Source organism: Vipera berus (assembly GCF_964194415.1).
Source record: "Vipera berus genome assembly, chromosome: 1".
NCBI lineage: Eukaryota > Metazoa > Chordata > Lepidosauria > Squamata > Viperidae > Vipera > Vipera berus.
Window position 1 is genome coordinate 238,888,958 of NC_138202.1, and position 18,484 is coordinate 238,907,441.

Genomic DNA, 18,484 nt, shown 5'->3' on the forward strand with positions numbered 1-18,484 from the left:
TTCCCTAAAAAGAATCTGCATAAATGTTCAAACTACTGAACAACTGCATTTATTTCATTTTCTAGTAAAGACCTTATGACCCAGATTAACAATACAAGGGAAGAGAATTATCAGAGGTTTCAGAGGAGGCAGTGATAGCTGGGATCACATTGAAAATATCTAGTGGATAATGAAAAATGCAAGAGACTTCCCCAAAAGAAATGTATTTTTTAATTGATTATTCCAGGGGTGTCAAACTGACGGCCTACAGGCCGGACACGTCACGATGAAACCATGCCCACCCCATTGCCAGCAATGGGGAAAAAGTTCCGATACGTCATGCGATGTCATGTGACGTTGCAAGTTTGACATGTCTGGATATACTAAATCTTTTGACTGCATGCAACCAATCAACTATAGATAGCCCTTTTTTTAAAAAAGTGTACTACTACTACTATTACTACTACTATTACTACTACTACTACTACTACTAATAAGAATAACTACTACTACTTTATTGTCACTTTGAATGTACACCAATTGGCATACATCAAAATGAAATTTCGTTGCATACAGGTCTCAAAGGTTCACCACCTCTTATATACACGCCTTGTTCGTGGCCAGTTCAAGTTTCAGAGCGTCCATTTTAATCTCTAGGGAGCGAACGATGGCAAACAGGACAGATGGAAACAGAGCTCCAGGTGGATTACCCCTCAAATTAGCTTGTATCCCTGCATGACAACCTGCCCTCCTTTTCTTTTTCTGATCCTGTTCTTCCACCTTTTCCTTAAAGGGGCCTCGCTTTTCACCCCTGGAAAACGCTGCCACTGCCTCCAACTCCTCCAAAAGCCTCTCTCCCTTCCTCTGGGCCTGTCGACAGCCTCATCCAGTTCCTTTGCTCCATAAGCCCCGGGACCTCTCCTCCTCTGCCTCCTTCGGAAACAGCCCTGATTTGCAATAGAATCCGTCACTGTGCCAGCAGTCAGATCTTGCTGCCAGCAGAACAATTTCAAACAGCACGAACAAATTTTAATGGTCTCACCAACAGTTCCAAAACAGCTAAAAACTCGCCATGCCAGCAAAGATTGTCGGTCATCTGTTAGCTTAATCCCACTACATTGCTCAAACACATTAAAACCTTCCCAATCATGTGGCCTATATCCCTTATGTTCATCCAAAACCTTTTTAGCTTTGAGAGCCAATGCAGCCACAGATGGTCCAGGCGCCACCATCTTAACAACTAGATCTCTCCACCAATAAAAAAAAATTATATAAGCAAGAAAATGGTTCAAAACTGGGAAAAGTTTTCATCAATACTATATACGTATTTTCTATCTGTTTAATTTATATGCATATTATGAGAAATGCTGGAGTAGAAACTGGAATTGGAAATTGCTATAAGAAATATTATCAACTCCAGCTTTGCCGAGGATACCAGTTTGGTGGCTGGAAGCAGGGAACACTTAAGCAATGTCTTGTTGAACAAGGAAATGCAAAAACCAGTCTAATGTTCATCATGATTAAAAAAAACATTAAAATTATACCAGCTACTAGTGCCCACCTGATGGAAATAGGTGAAGATGTTGTGGAAAGAATATCTGACTTCATCTTCCTGGGTCAAAACTCCACAGGGATGGTGACTCTAACCATGATGTAAGGAGATGTGACAGACATATTCTATTCTAATCATGAGGATCTCTTTTGCTGATTCCCCATTACCCTTGTGCTTGTGCAAGTGTGAATTTCTCCACACAGCACTTTCTTTTGTGGTATTTGTGTCAGATTTCCTTAAGCTGAATTCCAGAAACTCTATTCCCACAGATAGTTTATGGGAAGGTAGGTCAATGTGTACCTTCCTTCAGAAAAGGTTGTGTTCCCCAGAGAGGAAAAATGACCTGGATAATCAGTCCTGTAAATAAAAATAATTTTTCTCAAATAGGAGAAAAATGTTAAACTAGGAAAGTTTGAGAGAAATATAAAGACTGTCACTTGAAATGACGGTATACAGAAAATAATTTTCTGAAGTGGGTTTTAAGGGCTAAAATGTCATATTCTACCAAGACAATAAAGACAAAAAAAAATTACACATTCACATCAATCATAGTTTTGCGTTTTTCTTTGTGAATCCTTAATAAAATGCTCCTGGAATTCAGACTAGAGTACTAAAATAGTCAAAAATAAAGTTTCAGTCACAATGTAGGTTTGACCTTTTTATTAAAACCAGATTTTTTAAATAACTACCTATACTTCTAATATCTCCATCAGGAGCCATTTCTAAGGATAATATTCCTCATGCCATTCAAAGTAAAGGTTAAAGTTACTGCTCAAATAGGCTACTGGGAAAAAAAAAGAATGATATTTACACTTCGTAATTTGTTATCAGTAGTCCCAAAGATATGATGGAAAAGACTCCTCTTTTTCTCAGTTTTATTTTAGGGGTATCCATATCTTTTTGCAGCTTTTTAGGGAAGATAGTTCAAAAAATAGTAAGCTTACAACTCATGGAAGACCCTAGAGGAAATGGGTTATCTGTACTGACTTCCAGTGGGCTTCTGAGTGCAATTCAAGATGCAGTAAAGGTAAAGGTAAAGGTTCCCCCACACATGTGTGCTAGTCGTTTCCAACTCGAGGGGCTGGTGCTCATCTCCGTTTCAAAGCCGAAGAGCCAGCACTTGTCCGAGGACGTCTCCGTGGTCATGTGGCCGGCATGACTAGACGCCAAAGGCGCATGGAGCGCTGTTACCTTCCCACCGTAGTGGTTGCTATTTTTCTACTTGCATTTTTACGTGCTTTTGAACTGCTAGGTTGGCGGAAGCTGGGACGAGTAACAGCCGCTCACTCTGCTACGCGGCACTCGGGATTCGACCCGCCAAACTGCCGACCTTCTGATCGACAAGCTCAGTGTCCTAACCCACTGAGCCACCGCGTCCCTTTTTCAATATGCAGTAGTCATCTTTAAATCCTCGTATGACCAGGTTATTTATTTATTTTATTTATTTATTTTAATTCCATTTATATCCCGCCCTTCTCCGAAGACTCAGGGCGGCTTACAAGCTTAGCAGTAGCCTTCATTCTATGTATATGCCTGCTTAATAGGGCTTTCACACACACCCCAAGCGGCATTATTACAAAGTCAGCTTATTGCCCCCAACAATCTGGGTCCTCATTTTACCTACCTCGGAAGGATGGAAGGCTGAGTCAACCTTGAGCCTGGTGGGATGCGAACCTGCACTAATTGCAGGCAGCTGGTGTTACTTAAGGAGGCATTAGCCCACTGCTCCACCAAGGCTCTTGTAATTTATGGGATTGCCGTCTCCTATTGCTTCCATTCATCCAACCAAATACAACAGGGCAGGCATGCTCTGGGTCCCTTCCTTGAAATAATATAGTTTAGCAGGGCCCATGCACCTGCCTTAAAACAGGATTCCCCACCCCGTCAAATTTAGATGGCTCCAATCCTGTTAACCTTCTATAAGACCTTGAAGACCTGGCTTTCCCCTCAACCAGGATGTTAGATGAGCCCATTATATAAGGAAGGATAAGGGGTTTGCCTTAGTTTAATTATCAGAAATCTTGGTTGCATTGTATTAGTTATGCATGTTTATTATGAGTTTTTGTTGTTGTAGGTAGCTACGTTATTGCTCTTACTTTTATATTGTTGGCATGTTTTCATGTATTGTTATTTGCTTCTAAATAATTGGGTTGAGATGGACAACAATATGAGTCAAATAAATTTACACATTGCATGTTTATTGACAGTCAATAAAAGGCTAGTGAAAAAAATCTTAGATATAATCTATAGTTAAAGAAAGTAGTATTTCTGATTTATCCATGCAATTGCACAAGTGCAGTTATCACTGTTACCTACTGGATAATGCCTGCAATGTAAGCAAGGGCAGCTTTTTTTTCTTTTTATTGGAGGAACAATTTCTAATTAGGTATTGTGTTTTAGTAGGGGCAGTTCCTTGCTGACTGGTAGAAAAGTTAAGCAGAGTCAAACTTAATACTTGGATGGGAGATCATCAGGAAGTCCCAGGTCTATGGGCTATCCCAGAAGTGACATTATTATTAAGGAAACTACATAGACTTGTCATATACACAACAATAATTTATATACAGTGGCCTGCTGGATAGTTTTAGCTATTTACATGGATAGGATAGGATAGGATAGGATAGGATAGGATAGGATAGGATAGGATAGGATAGCCTTTATTATTTTTTACTGTGAGCACACTGGCACACATTAAAAATGAAATTCTGTTGCCTACTCTCAAAAGAATTTATCTACACATACACATACATAACACACATATATACATGCTATATACATAGATATTTATACCTACACTTATACATACACACACTACACACACACACACACACACACACATCACTGTCCATTTTGAATACATAGCGGAAAGAGGAAACTTGAGAGTTCACAAGGTTGATGCTATATGGAACGAAACTGTGACTGAATCTGGATGTTCTGCTTTGGATACCACAAAGCTTCCTCCCAGAAGCTAACAAGGAAAACAGGTCATGAAGAGGATGTGTAGTGTCCCAGACAATACTGCAGACCCTGCTCAAGCAATGCTTATGTAGCGCCACCCCCAAATGGACAGCTAAAGTCCGGGCCCTCCTGGCCTTCTCTTCAGCTGGCTGCCGACCCAAGGGGTCTCTCATGTTGGCACCTCTGCCTGACAGGGCACGTAGCACGGTGATGTTCAGTCACGGTTGGTAGCCACGCACATAGAGTGGTGATGGTCGATCTCTTTCAATGGTAACTCACATGGGATGATGATAGTTGATCTCAGGCAGTAAGACTTACAAGAGACGATGGTAGTCAAGTCCTGGTAGCAGCAGCTGGCATAAACAGTAGTAGTTGGTCCCTAGTAACAGCAATCTGCTTAGGACGATGTTAGCCAGTCTCTGATAGTAGGAACAGCGACTTGCCTAGGGCGATGGTAGTCAGTCTCTAGTGAAGGCAACTTGCCTAAGCCAGTGGTAATCAGTCTCTGGTGACAGCAACTTGCCTAAGCCAACTGGTTCCAACAAGGGAGAAGAAATAAAACTCCCCAACCTACCCTCTCTCCTCTCTTCGTCTGGCCTTCTTACTCTCTCTATCTCTTTGCACAGCTAGCTCTGGATGACAGGCTCCATTAAGCTAAGCTCTCTCTTTTTTCTCAGCTCGCTCCGCCTGATCTCCCACCAAAAACTTCCCTCCCGTCTCTTTCTCTCCCTCTTCCTGTCGGCTTCCTCCTCCCTTTTCTTCCCTCCTCAGAGCATGCCCCACTGCCAGAGCTCCTCATTTCCCTGCCGGATTGGCAGGACTCCCGCAAAATCTCTCAGCCGGCCCCATTCTCACCCCAGCTCTGCTCCACTTATATGCTGTGTCCTGGATAGAAGGAAGTGAACTACCAGTAATCTTTTCTGCCATCCTGACCACTCTTTGCATCACCTTCCTGTCCAAAGCAGTAATGCTTCCAAACTAGACAGTGATGCAGTATGACAGGATGCTCTCAATCGTCTCTCTATAGCATCTTCAGGGGTCTCCAAATGTGGTAACTTTAAGACTTGTGGACTTTGGCTCCCAGAATTCCTCAGCCAGCTGCCAATTATAACTATAGCATAATTTACACAGAATATTCTGCTCCCCATATAACTGTCTTTCCACAATGTAATTTAATTTTTGTCGTTTAAATTTAGCTACTGTGATTTATATCTTTAGCAAGTATGTGTGAACCCAGATAATGGTATTCAACAAATCATAGTTAAGCATAGTTCAACATGGTTTAGTATGCTATGCAAATGCACTATTTTATACTCTGACTAGGTAATGCTGTATATCACACTTTGAAGAAAGTGTTGTGAGAAAGCGCATAAATAAAGCAAGTGTAGGTCACAAAATGGATATTGTATTATATTTTTATTATTTTGTTGTTAGTTGCAAAGTTGTGTCCGACCCATCGCGACCCCATGGACAACATTCCTCCAGGCCTTCCCGTCCTCTACCATCTTCTGGAGTCCATTTAGGCTCACGCCTAAATTTTATTATTTACATGATGCTATTATGAGCTATTGGATTAGACAGTTACTAAATTGCATTATTGCTTCACCAATCATTCAAAGAGAACAGCATAATTAGCTTCCTGAAAAATATTTTACTCTTTGATTAGAAATGAAACAGAAGTACCATGTATCATAAATTCTGAGCCATATTAACGGGAATTCAACTGAATAGAAAAGCTTGAAGCCATATTGGGATATTTTGAAAAGTACCTAGAGCAGGGGTAGGCAACCTCGGCTCTTTTATGACTCATGGACTTCAACTCCCAGAATTCCTGAGTCAGCATAGCTGACTCAGGAATTCTGGGAGTTGAAGTCCATGAGTCATAAAAGAGCCGAGGTTGCCTACCCCTGACCTAGAGAAACATTTCATTATTCCCTAAGCATTCTGATTCAATAGATCCACTTACAGTTGCAAACTGAGATCAAAAGACCTTGTATATATTTGAACTGTATTTCTGTCATCATAATTATCAAGATTATAAGGCACCAAGTTACAAATTCATTATGATTACACGGTACATAGTGAAAACATCAAAATGTTTTTCTTTCATTAAAAAGAAAACAATAGTGTCAATGAGCAAAACAATATATGTGGAGTAAGATGGAAGCAAAATTTTAAATATGTAATTTTGAAGCATCCTTCTCCAATGTGTCTTCCAAACACACTACAATACAGTTTCTATCAACCCCCCTACCCAACTAAGTATGAAAGATTTTTCTAGAACAACTCTATTAAACTGTATGTTTATAATAAGGGTAACACAAAGGATCATTGGTTTGGAATTGTTTTATTAATTCTACCTGCTTTTCAGAATCTTCTCCATCTTCACTGTATTTTTTGCATATTGACTTTGTTCTTCAGATGCTTGGTTGCTTTTCCCCCCATTGTCAACCTTCTGATATGTCAGATCAAGGACCATTTTCATTAATAGAAAATGCGGATTTTCTAAGTAGATTAATGCTGCTTCAGTGTAACCAACTTCAGAAGAATATTTTAAGTAAAAAACTGATGGAAAGACTTCAGAATATGACCTCTAACGGTGATTAAGAACCCCGAGGTTCAAATCCATCTTTAGCCATTGAAGTTTAAATGCCTTGGGTCAATCTCTCCCAGCTCAATCTTCCTCAGACTTGTTTGATGTAGGATGAGAGGGCAGGGGTCTACTATACACATTGCTCTGAGATACAGAAAGAAAATGTGGTTATAAATCCAACAATGAACAAATAGCCCACCTCACATGGTTGAGGATGAAGTCAGTTGGAAGTAAGAGAAGGACGAGCTGATCACCTTAAAAAATTCATTTGTTGTGCCACAAATACAATAGGATAGAAAGTACACTGGCCATAAAAGTAGGCATACTTCCTCTTTGTAGAGCAAAAAATTGTTTCTCGCTGTAGACAACTTTGCTGTTTGCCTTTCTTTATAAACCTGTGAAATTACCTCAGAAGTAACTCTATTCTACTCAGTTTCCACAGTGATTATGAAAATCATTGCACCTTTGTGGAATAAACACGAATATCCACTAGACTAGAGGCTGAGTGTCTAAATTTGCTTCAGGCAGGTTGCAGAGCTATCACCTGATTTATTATCCAGGAGACCCCCGCAACCCCCCCCCAAAAAAAAGAAATAAAAAATAAAAAACACACATTTTCTGTTGACGGGAAGTACTGTATTGCTTCTCAAAGGATTAGAGAGGTTTACTATTACAGCTTCTTTCCACCTTTCCCTCGTTAAGTTAAGGCTCCAGTAAACCCCAAACTAGCGATCGGATTGATTTGGTTTGGTATTTTAAGTGCAAACTCTTTTCGTTTCTAAGCGCTTAATCAGATTTTGTGGGACTCATAATGGGCTTTTTTTAAAAAAGAAAAAAAAAAGAAAAAAGAAAAGCCGTAGTTGCACGGAGTTTAGCAAAACGCGGAACAACCCGAACCATCCAAGCTGCTTTCTCCGGCGTCTTCATCGCGCGAGCGCTTTTCTTCGCTGAGGCGTGTGGGCCTCGCGCAGGCGGGCGGGCGGGCGGGAACGCGGCGTTGTGTCTCGGACTTGCCTGTAGTGTAGCACCGGGATAAGTAGGAGTGAATGGCATGGAGGCCCCCGTTTTTTCCTGGGTGAAAGACAGCTGCCCTACCGAGAGCCTGCCCGCTGCAGGACGACGGCCTGCAGGTGAGTGTGGGTCCGGCTGCTGAAAAGTGGGAAGCCTGAGTAGATGCGGTATGCCCGGCGGCTGCTGCTTCTGCCAAGAAAGATGCCTTGATCACGTTTTCAAATCCCGCCTCCTTGGCAAGGCGCCTTTGAAATGCCACGGGACTATCCCAGTTCCAGAATAACTTAGGTGGAATTTGTTGTCTTCCAGTGTACTTATGTGGAAAAATAGTTCCTCAGATCAGTTAGAAGGCAGAAAACCAAAAGGCCCCGATTAAATCTTATCCTGCAGGGCTTGAGGCGATAGAAAAGCATTCTGGCCTAAACCCGTTTTCCCTTTTTGGCTAATTCTGATTCTGCCAGTAAAACTAGGCCACTGACTGACGCTGTTTAATGTGGGGCAAGATACGGAATTTCTTGGGCTTGTTCCTCCTGCCCTGCTGGCAGGGAAACAACCATCAATCACTTCCCTCAGCATGGAGCCATGCCATGTTGGGTGAACGCTTGGAATTGAGTGTTTGGGGGCCCCTGTCACATTACAAGCTGTGGAAGTGAGAGCCCCCAATACTCCTGGTTGGCACAACTCTTGCTCTGTACAGGTAGTCCTCGATTTACGACCCCCTGCTGAGCCCAAAATTTATGTTGCTCAGTGAGAAATTTAAGTGAGTTTTGCCCCGTTTTACGACTTTTCTTGCCACAGTTGTTAAGTGAATCGCTGCAGTTGTTAAAATAGCAATATGGTTGTTAAGTGAATCTGGCTTCCCCATTGACTTTGCTCGTCAGAAGGTCGCAAAAGGGGATCACATGACCCTGGGACATGGCAACTCATAAATACGAACCACTTGTCAGGTATCCAAATGTAAATCACGTGACCATGGGGATGCTGCAACAATCATAAGTGTGAAAAATGGTCATAGGTCACTTTTTTCTGTGCCAGTATAACTTTCAAACAATCACTAAACGAACTGTTGTAAATCAAGGATTACCTTTACTATGATTTGACAGCGAGGCTGTTTTTGAAGAGACTGCTAGCTTTGTTTTTCTAACATTTGGCAATATGCAGCATGCTTATGGCTTCGAAAAACACAATTTCAACAATGGTGACATCCAGTTGATTCCTCAGATTACACAATAAAATTAATTAACTGGGGAAAAACCTCACCAGTAATTGGTGGAACATTTTCAGATGCACTGTAATATTTACTTCATGCTTATAAAATGATAAACGCACATTTAAATGAGGCAATCTCCTTTTTCTTAGCCAGAGGAATGGTGTTTTTCCAAAGACCAAAATATACAAAATTATTTCTTATTGCTCTTGAGTGCAAGACACCTTTTCCTATTAGCCTGAATGATCTCTCATTTCGTTCAGAATCTTGGGATAGAAGTATGATTTTCAGAGCTTTGCCCTGTGTGTTATCTCTGAAATTTTCATAATTAAAAAATCCCTACTAGAAACTTGATGTAGGTAAAAGTACAATAGCTGGTTTTCAGATAATACAAATGACTTCTAGTTTATACATAAGCTCACATTTATGCTAACATTTTAATATTGATTTGTGTTTGGAAATCAAACCTGGATGAGGGAAACATATTTTCATCCTTGTAAGGTTATGATGAAATAGACTCCCTGTGCTCTTATTAATTTACCAGCTGCTTTATCATTGAAGTTCAGAGTTACTGTTCACTAAATCTAGATTCTCTTAAATATTCTCATGAGACAGCACTGAAGAGGCTTATTTTTCTAACAAGGAAATACGATTGAAGGTGAGGTTAATGGATTGAACGTTCAAGAAGAAATATATAGTATAGTATAAGTACATTGTCCTGAAACTTATCAATTAAAGCTTAAAATTATTTGCTGAATTGTAATCTTTTTGGTAGTTTCTGGATAATATTAACTTCTAGTGATGGCCCAGACAAGTTCCTGCAGTTTTCTTGGAAAGATTTCAGAAGTGGCTTGCCATTCCCTCATTTCTAGGGCTGGGAGAGACTGACTGACCCAAGATCACCCAGCTGTCTTTAGGCTTAAGGCATGACTAGAATTCACAATCTTCCAGTTTCTAGCTTGATGCCTTACTCACTGCGCCAACATGGCTCTAAATTGTAATTTCTGAGGAAAAAAATCTCTGCATGTTTTATCTAATTTATCTAACTTATCTAATTTTCTACTGCAATGCCTAAAAATACTACAATTTCTCTTGAAACCAGAAGAGTGGTTTTTAAAAAATAAACAGCATAAGTTAGGGGATTATGTAAGTTTTTGTTCTCTTGCCAAAGAAAGCACAATTCCGGCTACTGATTATTTTGGCCATGGAGCCCTAATGAGTGGGAGTGATTTTTCCCCTTGACATATTTATGTCAGCAACTTACATTCTGTTTGAAAGAGAGAAAAATATAGCAAGGCTACAATTCTTCATGGATAGGGAAATCACATACCATACTAATTTTATACCATCCACTATTCAGTACAGTATCTCCCTTCTGTACGGAGAATACATAGACGTCCAACATATTAGGTATTCAAGGACAAATGACATCTATTTCACATTGCAGATATAATTCCTGTCAAATGAGATCCTGAATTTTGCTGACCTAACTTTAAGCATCTAAAACATGGGTCTCAAACTTGCCATGTCATGTGATGTGCTGTGACGTATTGCGACTCTTTGCATTGCCAACAATGGGATGGGCGCAGCTTTGGTATGATGAAACCGGGCCAGCAGTTTGACACCCCTGATCTAGAATCATTTTGTGCCCAGCTATGAATCAGTTTTAATTTTCCACTGATGCCAGGTTTTTCTTTGTTGAGCCTTCCATCCTTCTGAGATCAGTAAAATGAGGACGCAGATTGGTGGGGGCAATATGCTGACTTTGTAAACCGCTTAGAGAGGGCTGTGAAGCAGTATATAAGAATAAGTGCTATTGCTATTGCTTATATTCTTTGCTTCCTGTTATCACTGAAAGTTGGTTTGGTGTTCGGAATATATTCTTATGTCTTAAAATTCTGGCTCTCTCAACAATTTAATAAGATTAATATTTTCCAGTCCCCAGAGGTTGCACATTTTGTGGAACAATATGCCTGTTTTGTCTTTTGGTGGATCTTAAATTCCCTGTGCAAAATTGTAACTACTTAACTTTTGGTATATGGTCCTTCTTTGCCACACAAAGCCTGATTTTAAGCTAATAACAGTTGGTCACCATCTATCATAGCATGTAGCATAAACCTTATTTTCCCACAAAGAAAACTAGAAGGGAAAGGAAAATATATGTTTTTATTCACAATTCCTCATATCACTCTTTCTTCTTCTTCAGGTAGTTCTAATCATGAACATTTCCAATATTTGCCCATCTAGAATAAAGGACAGTTATGTTTCAAGTACTACGCATTAGTGTCATAAATGCACTTTATTTTTCTGTCAAGATTATGTTTCAGTTGTGCAAAATGTTACATTTCCCTAGTTCAGGGGTAGGCAACCTCGGCTCTTTTATGACTCATGGACTTCAACTCCCAGAATTCCTGAGCCAGCATGGCTGGCTCAGGAATTCTTGGAGTTGAAGTCCATGAGTCATAAAAGAGCCGAGGTTGCCTACCCCTGCCCTAGTTCCTGCAGTGGATTTGTAAGGTAAAGGTAAAGGTTCCCCCGCACGTGTGTGCTAGTCGTTTCCGACTAGCTCATCCCCGTTTCAAAGCCGAAGAGCCAGCGCTTGTCCGAGGACGTCTCTGTGGTCATGTGGCCGGCATGACTAGACGCCAAAGGCGCACAGAACACTGTTACCTTCCCACCGTAGTGGTCCCTATTTTTCTACTTGCATTTTTTTTTACATGCTTTCGAACTGCTAGGTTGGCAGAAGCTGGGACGAGTACCAGGCGCTCACTCTGCTACGCGGCACTCGGGATTCGACCCGCCAAATTGCCGACCTTCTGATCGACAAGCTCAGCGTCCTAACCCACTGAGCCACCGCATCCCTAGTGGATTTGTAGCTATCTCTATAGTCTGTATACATCATTGTACATAACGTGGTTTGGTATTGCTTGTGTCATGAATGCTGACAAGGGACCTAATTTCCCTTCCCCTCATTGCCTTTTGTGACGCTTAGTAACTTGTAAATTATTAATATGTTTAATAACAGTTATAGTGCCTTTCTATCATTATACTAATTCACCACTGACATTGTGGTGTGCTCACTGAGCCTTTAGAAAAGAAGGGCCATTCTTTTTCCTCCCACTCCCCTCCACCTTTCCACACAGACATACAGATCACAGGAATTTTTTATTTTCTTTTTCTTTTATTGTGTTCCTTGAACTTTATGCGCTTTCATTATCTTTTATACATTTAGATCTATAAATGTACTACATTTTCATAAGACTAATTGGGCGCCTCATTTCTCCACTTTACATAAAAATTGGATATAGGTTATCTTTCCAGGAGATGAAGGCTAATCATCCAGATAAGCAAAAGGGTAAGATTTGAAAAGCCATTTGAAAGCTAGCCTGTGAAGTCCTTTCCTCTTGAGCCTGCGATTATGTGGGTAAACGCAATATAACAATTCTTGGCTGAAATGGCATTAGGTTACCTGCCATGTGTCAAGATTAAATTCTTAGATCCTGGCATGTGCATAAGTAGCTTCAACTATATTGCTGGAAGCAATAAAAAACTGGCATTTATTCTAATTTTTTATTTAAAATTAACCTTAGCTGAAATAAAATAGTACGATCAGCTTGTCATTTCTATGCAGCTGCGGTATAACATGGATTAGTGGTTCTTAAACTGGTGGTGATGTGGGCATATTCTAAAGATAATGGAGCAGTTTATAATTGCTTGTTTATGAATCCAAGATCCAGTTTGGAACTGCCATGGAAAGGATGGTTGTGTAAAACAACAGTGTATGGCTTTTCTGGGGAGGCAGGATGACAGTATTAATGGAGTCTAGGAAAAGGGGTGATTGGATCAAACAGTAAGAACCATTTATATCAATGCTGTCATTGCTTTATTTCGGGGGGGGGGGAAAGTTATGTAGAACACAACGAAGACTGTTAAAGTTTTATATATTGTTGTTAGCTGCGAAGTCATGTCCGACCCATCGCGACCGCATGGACAACGTTCCTCCAGGCCTTCCTGTCCTCTACCATTTTCTGGAGTCCATTTAAGCTCACGCCTACTGCTTCAGTGACTCCATCCAGCCACCTCATTCTCTGTCGTCCCCTTCTTCTCTTGCCCTCAATCTTTCCCAGCATTAGGCTCTTCTCCAGTGAGTCCTTCCTTCTCATTAGATGGCCAAAGTATTTGAGTTTCAACTTCAGGATCTGGCCTTCTAAAGAGCAGTCAGGGTTGATCTCCTCTAGGACTGACCGGTTTGATCGCCTTGCAGTCCAAGGGACGCGCAGGAGTCTTCTCCAGCACTATAGTAATAATAATAATAATAATAATAATAATAATAATAATAATAATAATAATAATAATAATAATGTTGGAAGGGACCTTGGAGGTCATCTAGTCCAACCCCCTGCTAAGGCAGGAAACCCTATACCATTTCAGACAAATGGCTGTCCAGTCTCTTCTTAAAAACTTCCAGTGTTGGAGCATTCACCACTTCTGGAGGCAGGTTGTTCCACTGGTTAATTGTTCTAACTGTCAGGAAGTTTCTCCTTAGTTCTAGGTTGCTTCTCTCCTTGACTAGTTTCCATCCATTGCTTCTTGTCCTGCTTTCAGGTGCTTTGGAGAATAGCTTGGCTCTCTCTTCTTTGTGGCGGCCCCTGAGATATTGGAACACTGCTATCATGTCACCCCTCACCCTTCTCTTCATTAAACTACACATATCCAATTCCAGCAATCGTTCCCTATATGTTTTAGCCTCCAGTCCCCCAATCATCTTTGTTGCTCTTCTCTGTACTCTTTCTAGAGTCTCGACATCTTTTTTACATCGTGGTGACCAAAACTGGATGCAGTATTCCAGGTGTGGCCTTACCAAGGCATTGTAAAGTGGTATTAGTACTTCACGTGATCTTGATCCTATTCCTCTGTTAATGCAGCCTAGCACTGTGTTGGCTTTTTTGGCAGCTGCAGCACACTGCTGGCTCATATTTAAGTGATTGTCCACTAGGACTCCGAGATCCCTCTCACAGTTACTACTATCGAGCAAGGTACCACCTATACTATACCTGTGCATTTGATTTTTCCTGCCTAAATGCAGAACCTTACTTTTTTCACAATTGAATTTCATTTTGTTAGATAGTGCCCAGTGTTCGAGTCTGTCCAGATCCTCCTGTATCCTCCTGTATCTTAAGTTCAAAGGCTTCAATTCTTTGGCACTCAGCCTTTCTTATGGTCCAACTTTCACTGCCATACATTGCAGCTTGGAAGACCATAGCCTTGACTATACACACTTTTGTTGACTGGGTGATGTCTCTGCTTTTTAGTATGCTGTCTAGATTTGCCATGGCTTTCCTCCCCAGGAGCAAGCGTCTTTTAATTTCTTGGCTACAGTCCCCATCTGCAGTGATCTTGGAGCCCAGGAAAATAAAATCTGTCACTACCTCCATTTCTTCCCCATCTATTTGCCAGGAATTGAGAGGGCCAGATGCCATGATCTTGCTTTTTTAATGTTAAGTTTCAACCCAAGTTTTGCACTCTTCTTCTTCACCTGCAACAAGAGGCTCTTTAGTTCTTCACTTTCTGCCATTAGAGTGGTATGATCTGCATATCTTAGGTTGTTGATATTTGTCCTGGCAATTTAATTCCAACTTTTGATTCATCTAGCCCTGCCTTTCTCATGATGTGCTCTGCATATAAGTTAAACAGGCAGGGCAACAGTATACAGCCTTGCCTGACTCCTTTCCCAATTTTGAACCAATCAGTGGTTCCGTGTCCAGTTCTCACTGTTGCTTCTTGACGTGCAAATAGGTTTCTCAAGAGACAAATAAGATGGTCTGGTACTCCCATCTCTTTAAAAACTTGGCACAGTTTGTTCTGATCCACACAATCAAAGGCTTTAGCATAGTTGATGAAGTAGACGTAGATGTTTTTCTGGAATTCCCTAGCTTTCTCCATGATCCAGCGTATGTTGGCAATTTGATCTCTAGTTCCTCTGCCTCTTCAAAATCCTGCCTGTACTTCTGGTAGTTCTCGATCCACATACTGCTGGAGTCTAGCTTGTAGGATTTTAAGCATAACTTTACTAGCATGTGAAATGAGTGCAATGGTGTTATAGTTTGAACATTCTTTGACACTGCCTTTCTTTGGAATTGGAATGTAAATTGATCTTTTCCAATCCTGTGGCCACTGTTGAGTTTTCCAAATTTGCTGGAAAATTGAGTGTAGCACTTTTACTGCATCGTCTTTTAAGATTTTGAATAGCTCAGCTGGAATACTGTCACCTCCACTAGCTTTGTTGTTGCTCAGCGTTTCTAAGGCCCACTTCACTTCACATTCTAGGATGTCTGGCTCGAGGTCAGTGACCACCTCATCGTGGTTATCAGGGATGTTAAGCTCATTCTTGTATAGTTCTTCTGTGTAATTTTGCCACCTCTTCTTAATCTCTTCTGCGTCTGTTAGGTCCCTGCCATTTTGGTCCTTTATCATGCCCATTTTTGCATGAAACATTCCCTTCATCTCTCCAATTTTCTTGAAGAGATCTCTAGTCCTCCCTATTTTATTGTTTTCTTCTATTTTTTGCACTGTTCATTTAAGAAGGCATTCTTATGTCTTCTAGCTATTCTCTGGAATTCTACATTCAATTGGGTGTATCTTTCTTTTTCTCCTTTGCCTTTAGCTTCCCTCCTTTCCTCAGCTATTTGCAAAGCTTCCTCAGACAGCCATTTTGTTTTCTTGCATTTCTTTTTCTTTGGGATGGTTTTAGTTGCTACCTGTTGTACAATGTTGTAAACCTCTGTCCATAGTTCTTCAGGCACTCTGTCTATCAGATCTAATTCCTTAAATCTATTTGTCACCTCTACTGTATATTCAACAGGGATATGATTTAATTCATACCTGAGTGGCCTAATGCTTTTCCCTACTTTATTCAGTTTAAGCCTAAACTTTGCAATGAGAAGCTCATGGTCTGAGCCACAGTCAGCTCTTGGTCTTGTTTTTACTGACTGTATAGAGCTTCTCCATCTTTGGCAGCAGAGCATATAGTCAATCTGATTTCTGTGCTGACCGTCTGGTGATGTCCATGTGTAGAGCCGTCTCTTGGGTTGTTGGAAAAGAGTGTTTGCTATGACCATCGTATTCTCTTGACAAAATTCTATCAGTCTGTGCCCTGCTTCATTTTGTACTCCAAAGCCAAACTTGCCTGTTATTCCTGTTATCTTTTGGCTTCCTACTTTAGCATTCCAATCCCCCATGATGATAAGGACATCATTTTTTGGTGTTAGTTCTATAAGGTGCTGTAGGGCTTCATAAAAGGTAAAGGTAAAGGTTCTCCCGCACATGCGTGCTAGTCGTTTCCAACTCTAGGGGCCAGTGCTCATCTCCGTTTCAAAGCCAAAGAGCCAGCATTTGTCCGAGGACGTCTCCATGGTCATAGAAGCAGTCAATTTCATCCTCTTCAGCACCGGTGGTTGGGCATAGACTTGGACTACTGTGATATTGAATGGTTTACCTTGGATTCGAACTGAGATCATTCTGTCATTTGGGGGATTGTATCCCAGTATTGGTTTTCCTACTCTTTTATTGACTATGTAGGCTACTCCATTTCTTCTGAGGGATTCTTGCCCGCAGTAGTATACCTGATGGTCCTCTGAAGTAAATTCACCCATTCCTGTCCATTTTAGTTCGCTGATTCCTAAGATGTCGATGTTCAGTCTTGTCATCTCTTGTTTGACCACATCCAACCTTCCTTGATTCATGGATCTTACATTCCAGGTTCCTATGGAGAAAAAATCTTTACAGCATCGGACTTTCCTTTCACCAGCAGATACATCCACAGCTGAGCGTCCTTTCAGCTTTGGCCCAGTCGCTTCATTCTTTCTGGCGCTACTAGTACTAGCCGTCTGCTCTTCCCCAGTAGCATATTGGACGCCTCCCAACCTGAGGGGCTCATCTTCCAGCGTCATATCATTTTGCCTTTTGGTACTGTCCATGGGGTTTTCATGGCAAAGATACTGGAGTGGGTTGCCATTTCCTTCTCCAGTGGATCACGTTTTGTCAGAACTCTCGGCTATGACCTGTCCGTCTTGGGTGGCCCTGCACGGCATAGCTTATAGCTTCATTGAATTACACAAGCCCCTTCGCCACGACAAAGCAGTAATCCATGAAGGGGAATATAAGCCTTGCCGGAGCTAAAATACTTCCTTTAGATCATTGAATAAATAAAATACAAAGCAACTTTTTAATTGGAGAGAAGTACCTAATATAGTTTTGCTTTCATTCTAACAGACATAAAAGATAAAGAAGATGCAACATGGTATTTCAAAACGTTGCAGTTGGCACTGGCTTTAGCAATTATCCGCTCCAAGCCACCAGATAAAAGCAGCAAAGAATATGCAGTACACCTGGCCAGTCGAGTATCTGAACAGGATTCCAAATGGAAAATGAGAGTTAAAGTATTAGAAATGGAAGTTCTTCATTTAAGGCAACAGCTCCTTTTGAATAAATGTTTTTCTGGAGTCAGTGTAAAAAACAGTAAGTTTCAAATGTATTTCTAGTAATTATCTCTTTAACAGTAATTGTGTTATTCATATATTTTGGAAATTATGAATCGCCTTACCGTTAGTATTTGAGCTTAAAATGAAGTAAAGCAGAATAGACACAGCTAGACAGCAAGGAAGACTGATGAGTTGCCCAAATCTTGCTGACTTCACTGCCTCTGGGCAGTAACAGGCTGCAAGCTTCTCTAGGTTTTGGGATCACAACCTATTTTTGTTTTTGTTGTGTGTAGACCCCTGAAGCCTTGAATGTGGCCTCCAGAGTTTTTCCAAAAAGTAGCCACAGAATTTTATTTTTTGTGTAATAGAAGAGGGTTACTATTAAACATAGGTTTGTATCAATTAAATTAAACTGGTCAAGTTTTTCCCCGCCCTTATCTGCATCTTTGAATTCACACAACTGCCCTAAAAGCCAGCCAGCTTTTTGTTAGTACACACCAGGTCACTCCTCTTATTTGTGATCAAATCACAAATAAGGATAGCTTCAACAGCAATGTTAATGAATTTGTTGTGCAGAGGTCTCCTTGTGCTACCAAAGAGTTGCACAGACAAGGAAGGGTACTGAGAGTAGTAAAAGTCACACAAGAGTACACTGAGTTGTAAAAGCAAAAAGTAGTTTACTTGAAGGTGGTGTAAAAACAAAA

At 40.8% G+C, this 18,484-nt stretch overlaps 1 protein-coding gene across 1 annotated transcript in view; it reads left to right on the plus strand.

Moving 5' to 3' along the window:
• Window positions 1-8,133: 8,133 nt before the first annotated feature.
• The window catches only part of MEI4 (meiotic double-stranded break formation protein 4), a gene marked incomplete at both ends in the record, with an annotated part of 49,480 nt that continues 39,129 nt past the window's right edge, over window positions 8,134-18,484 (plus strand). Inside the window, 2 exons of the mRNA XM_081346477.1 lie at window positions 8,134-8,212; window positions 17,572-17,817. Coding sequence (XP_081202603.1) covers window positions 8,134-8,212; window positions 17,572-17,817 — 325 coding nt within the window. The remainder of the gene's footprint in view (window positions 8,213-17,571; window positions 17,818-18,484) is intronic.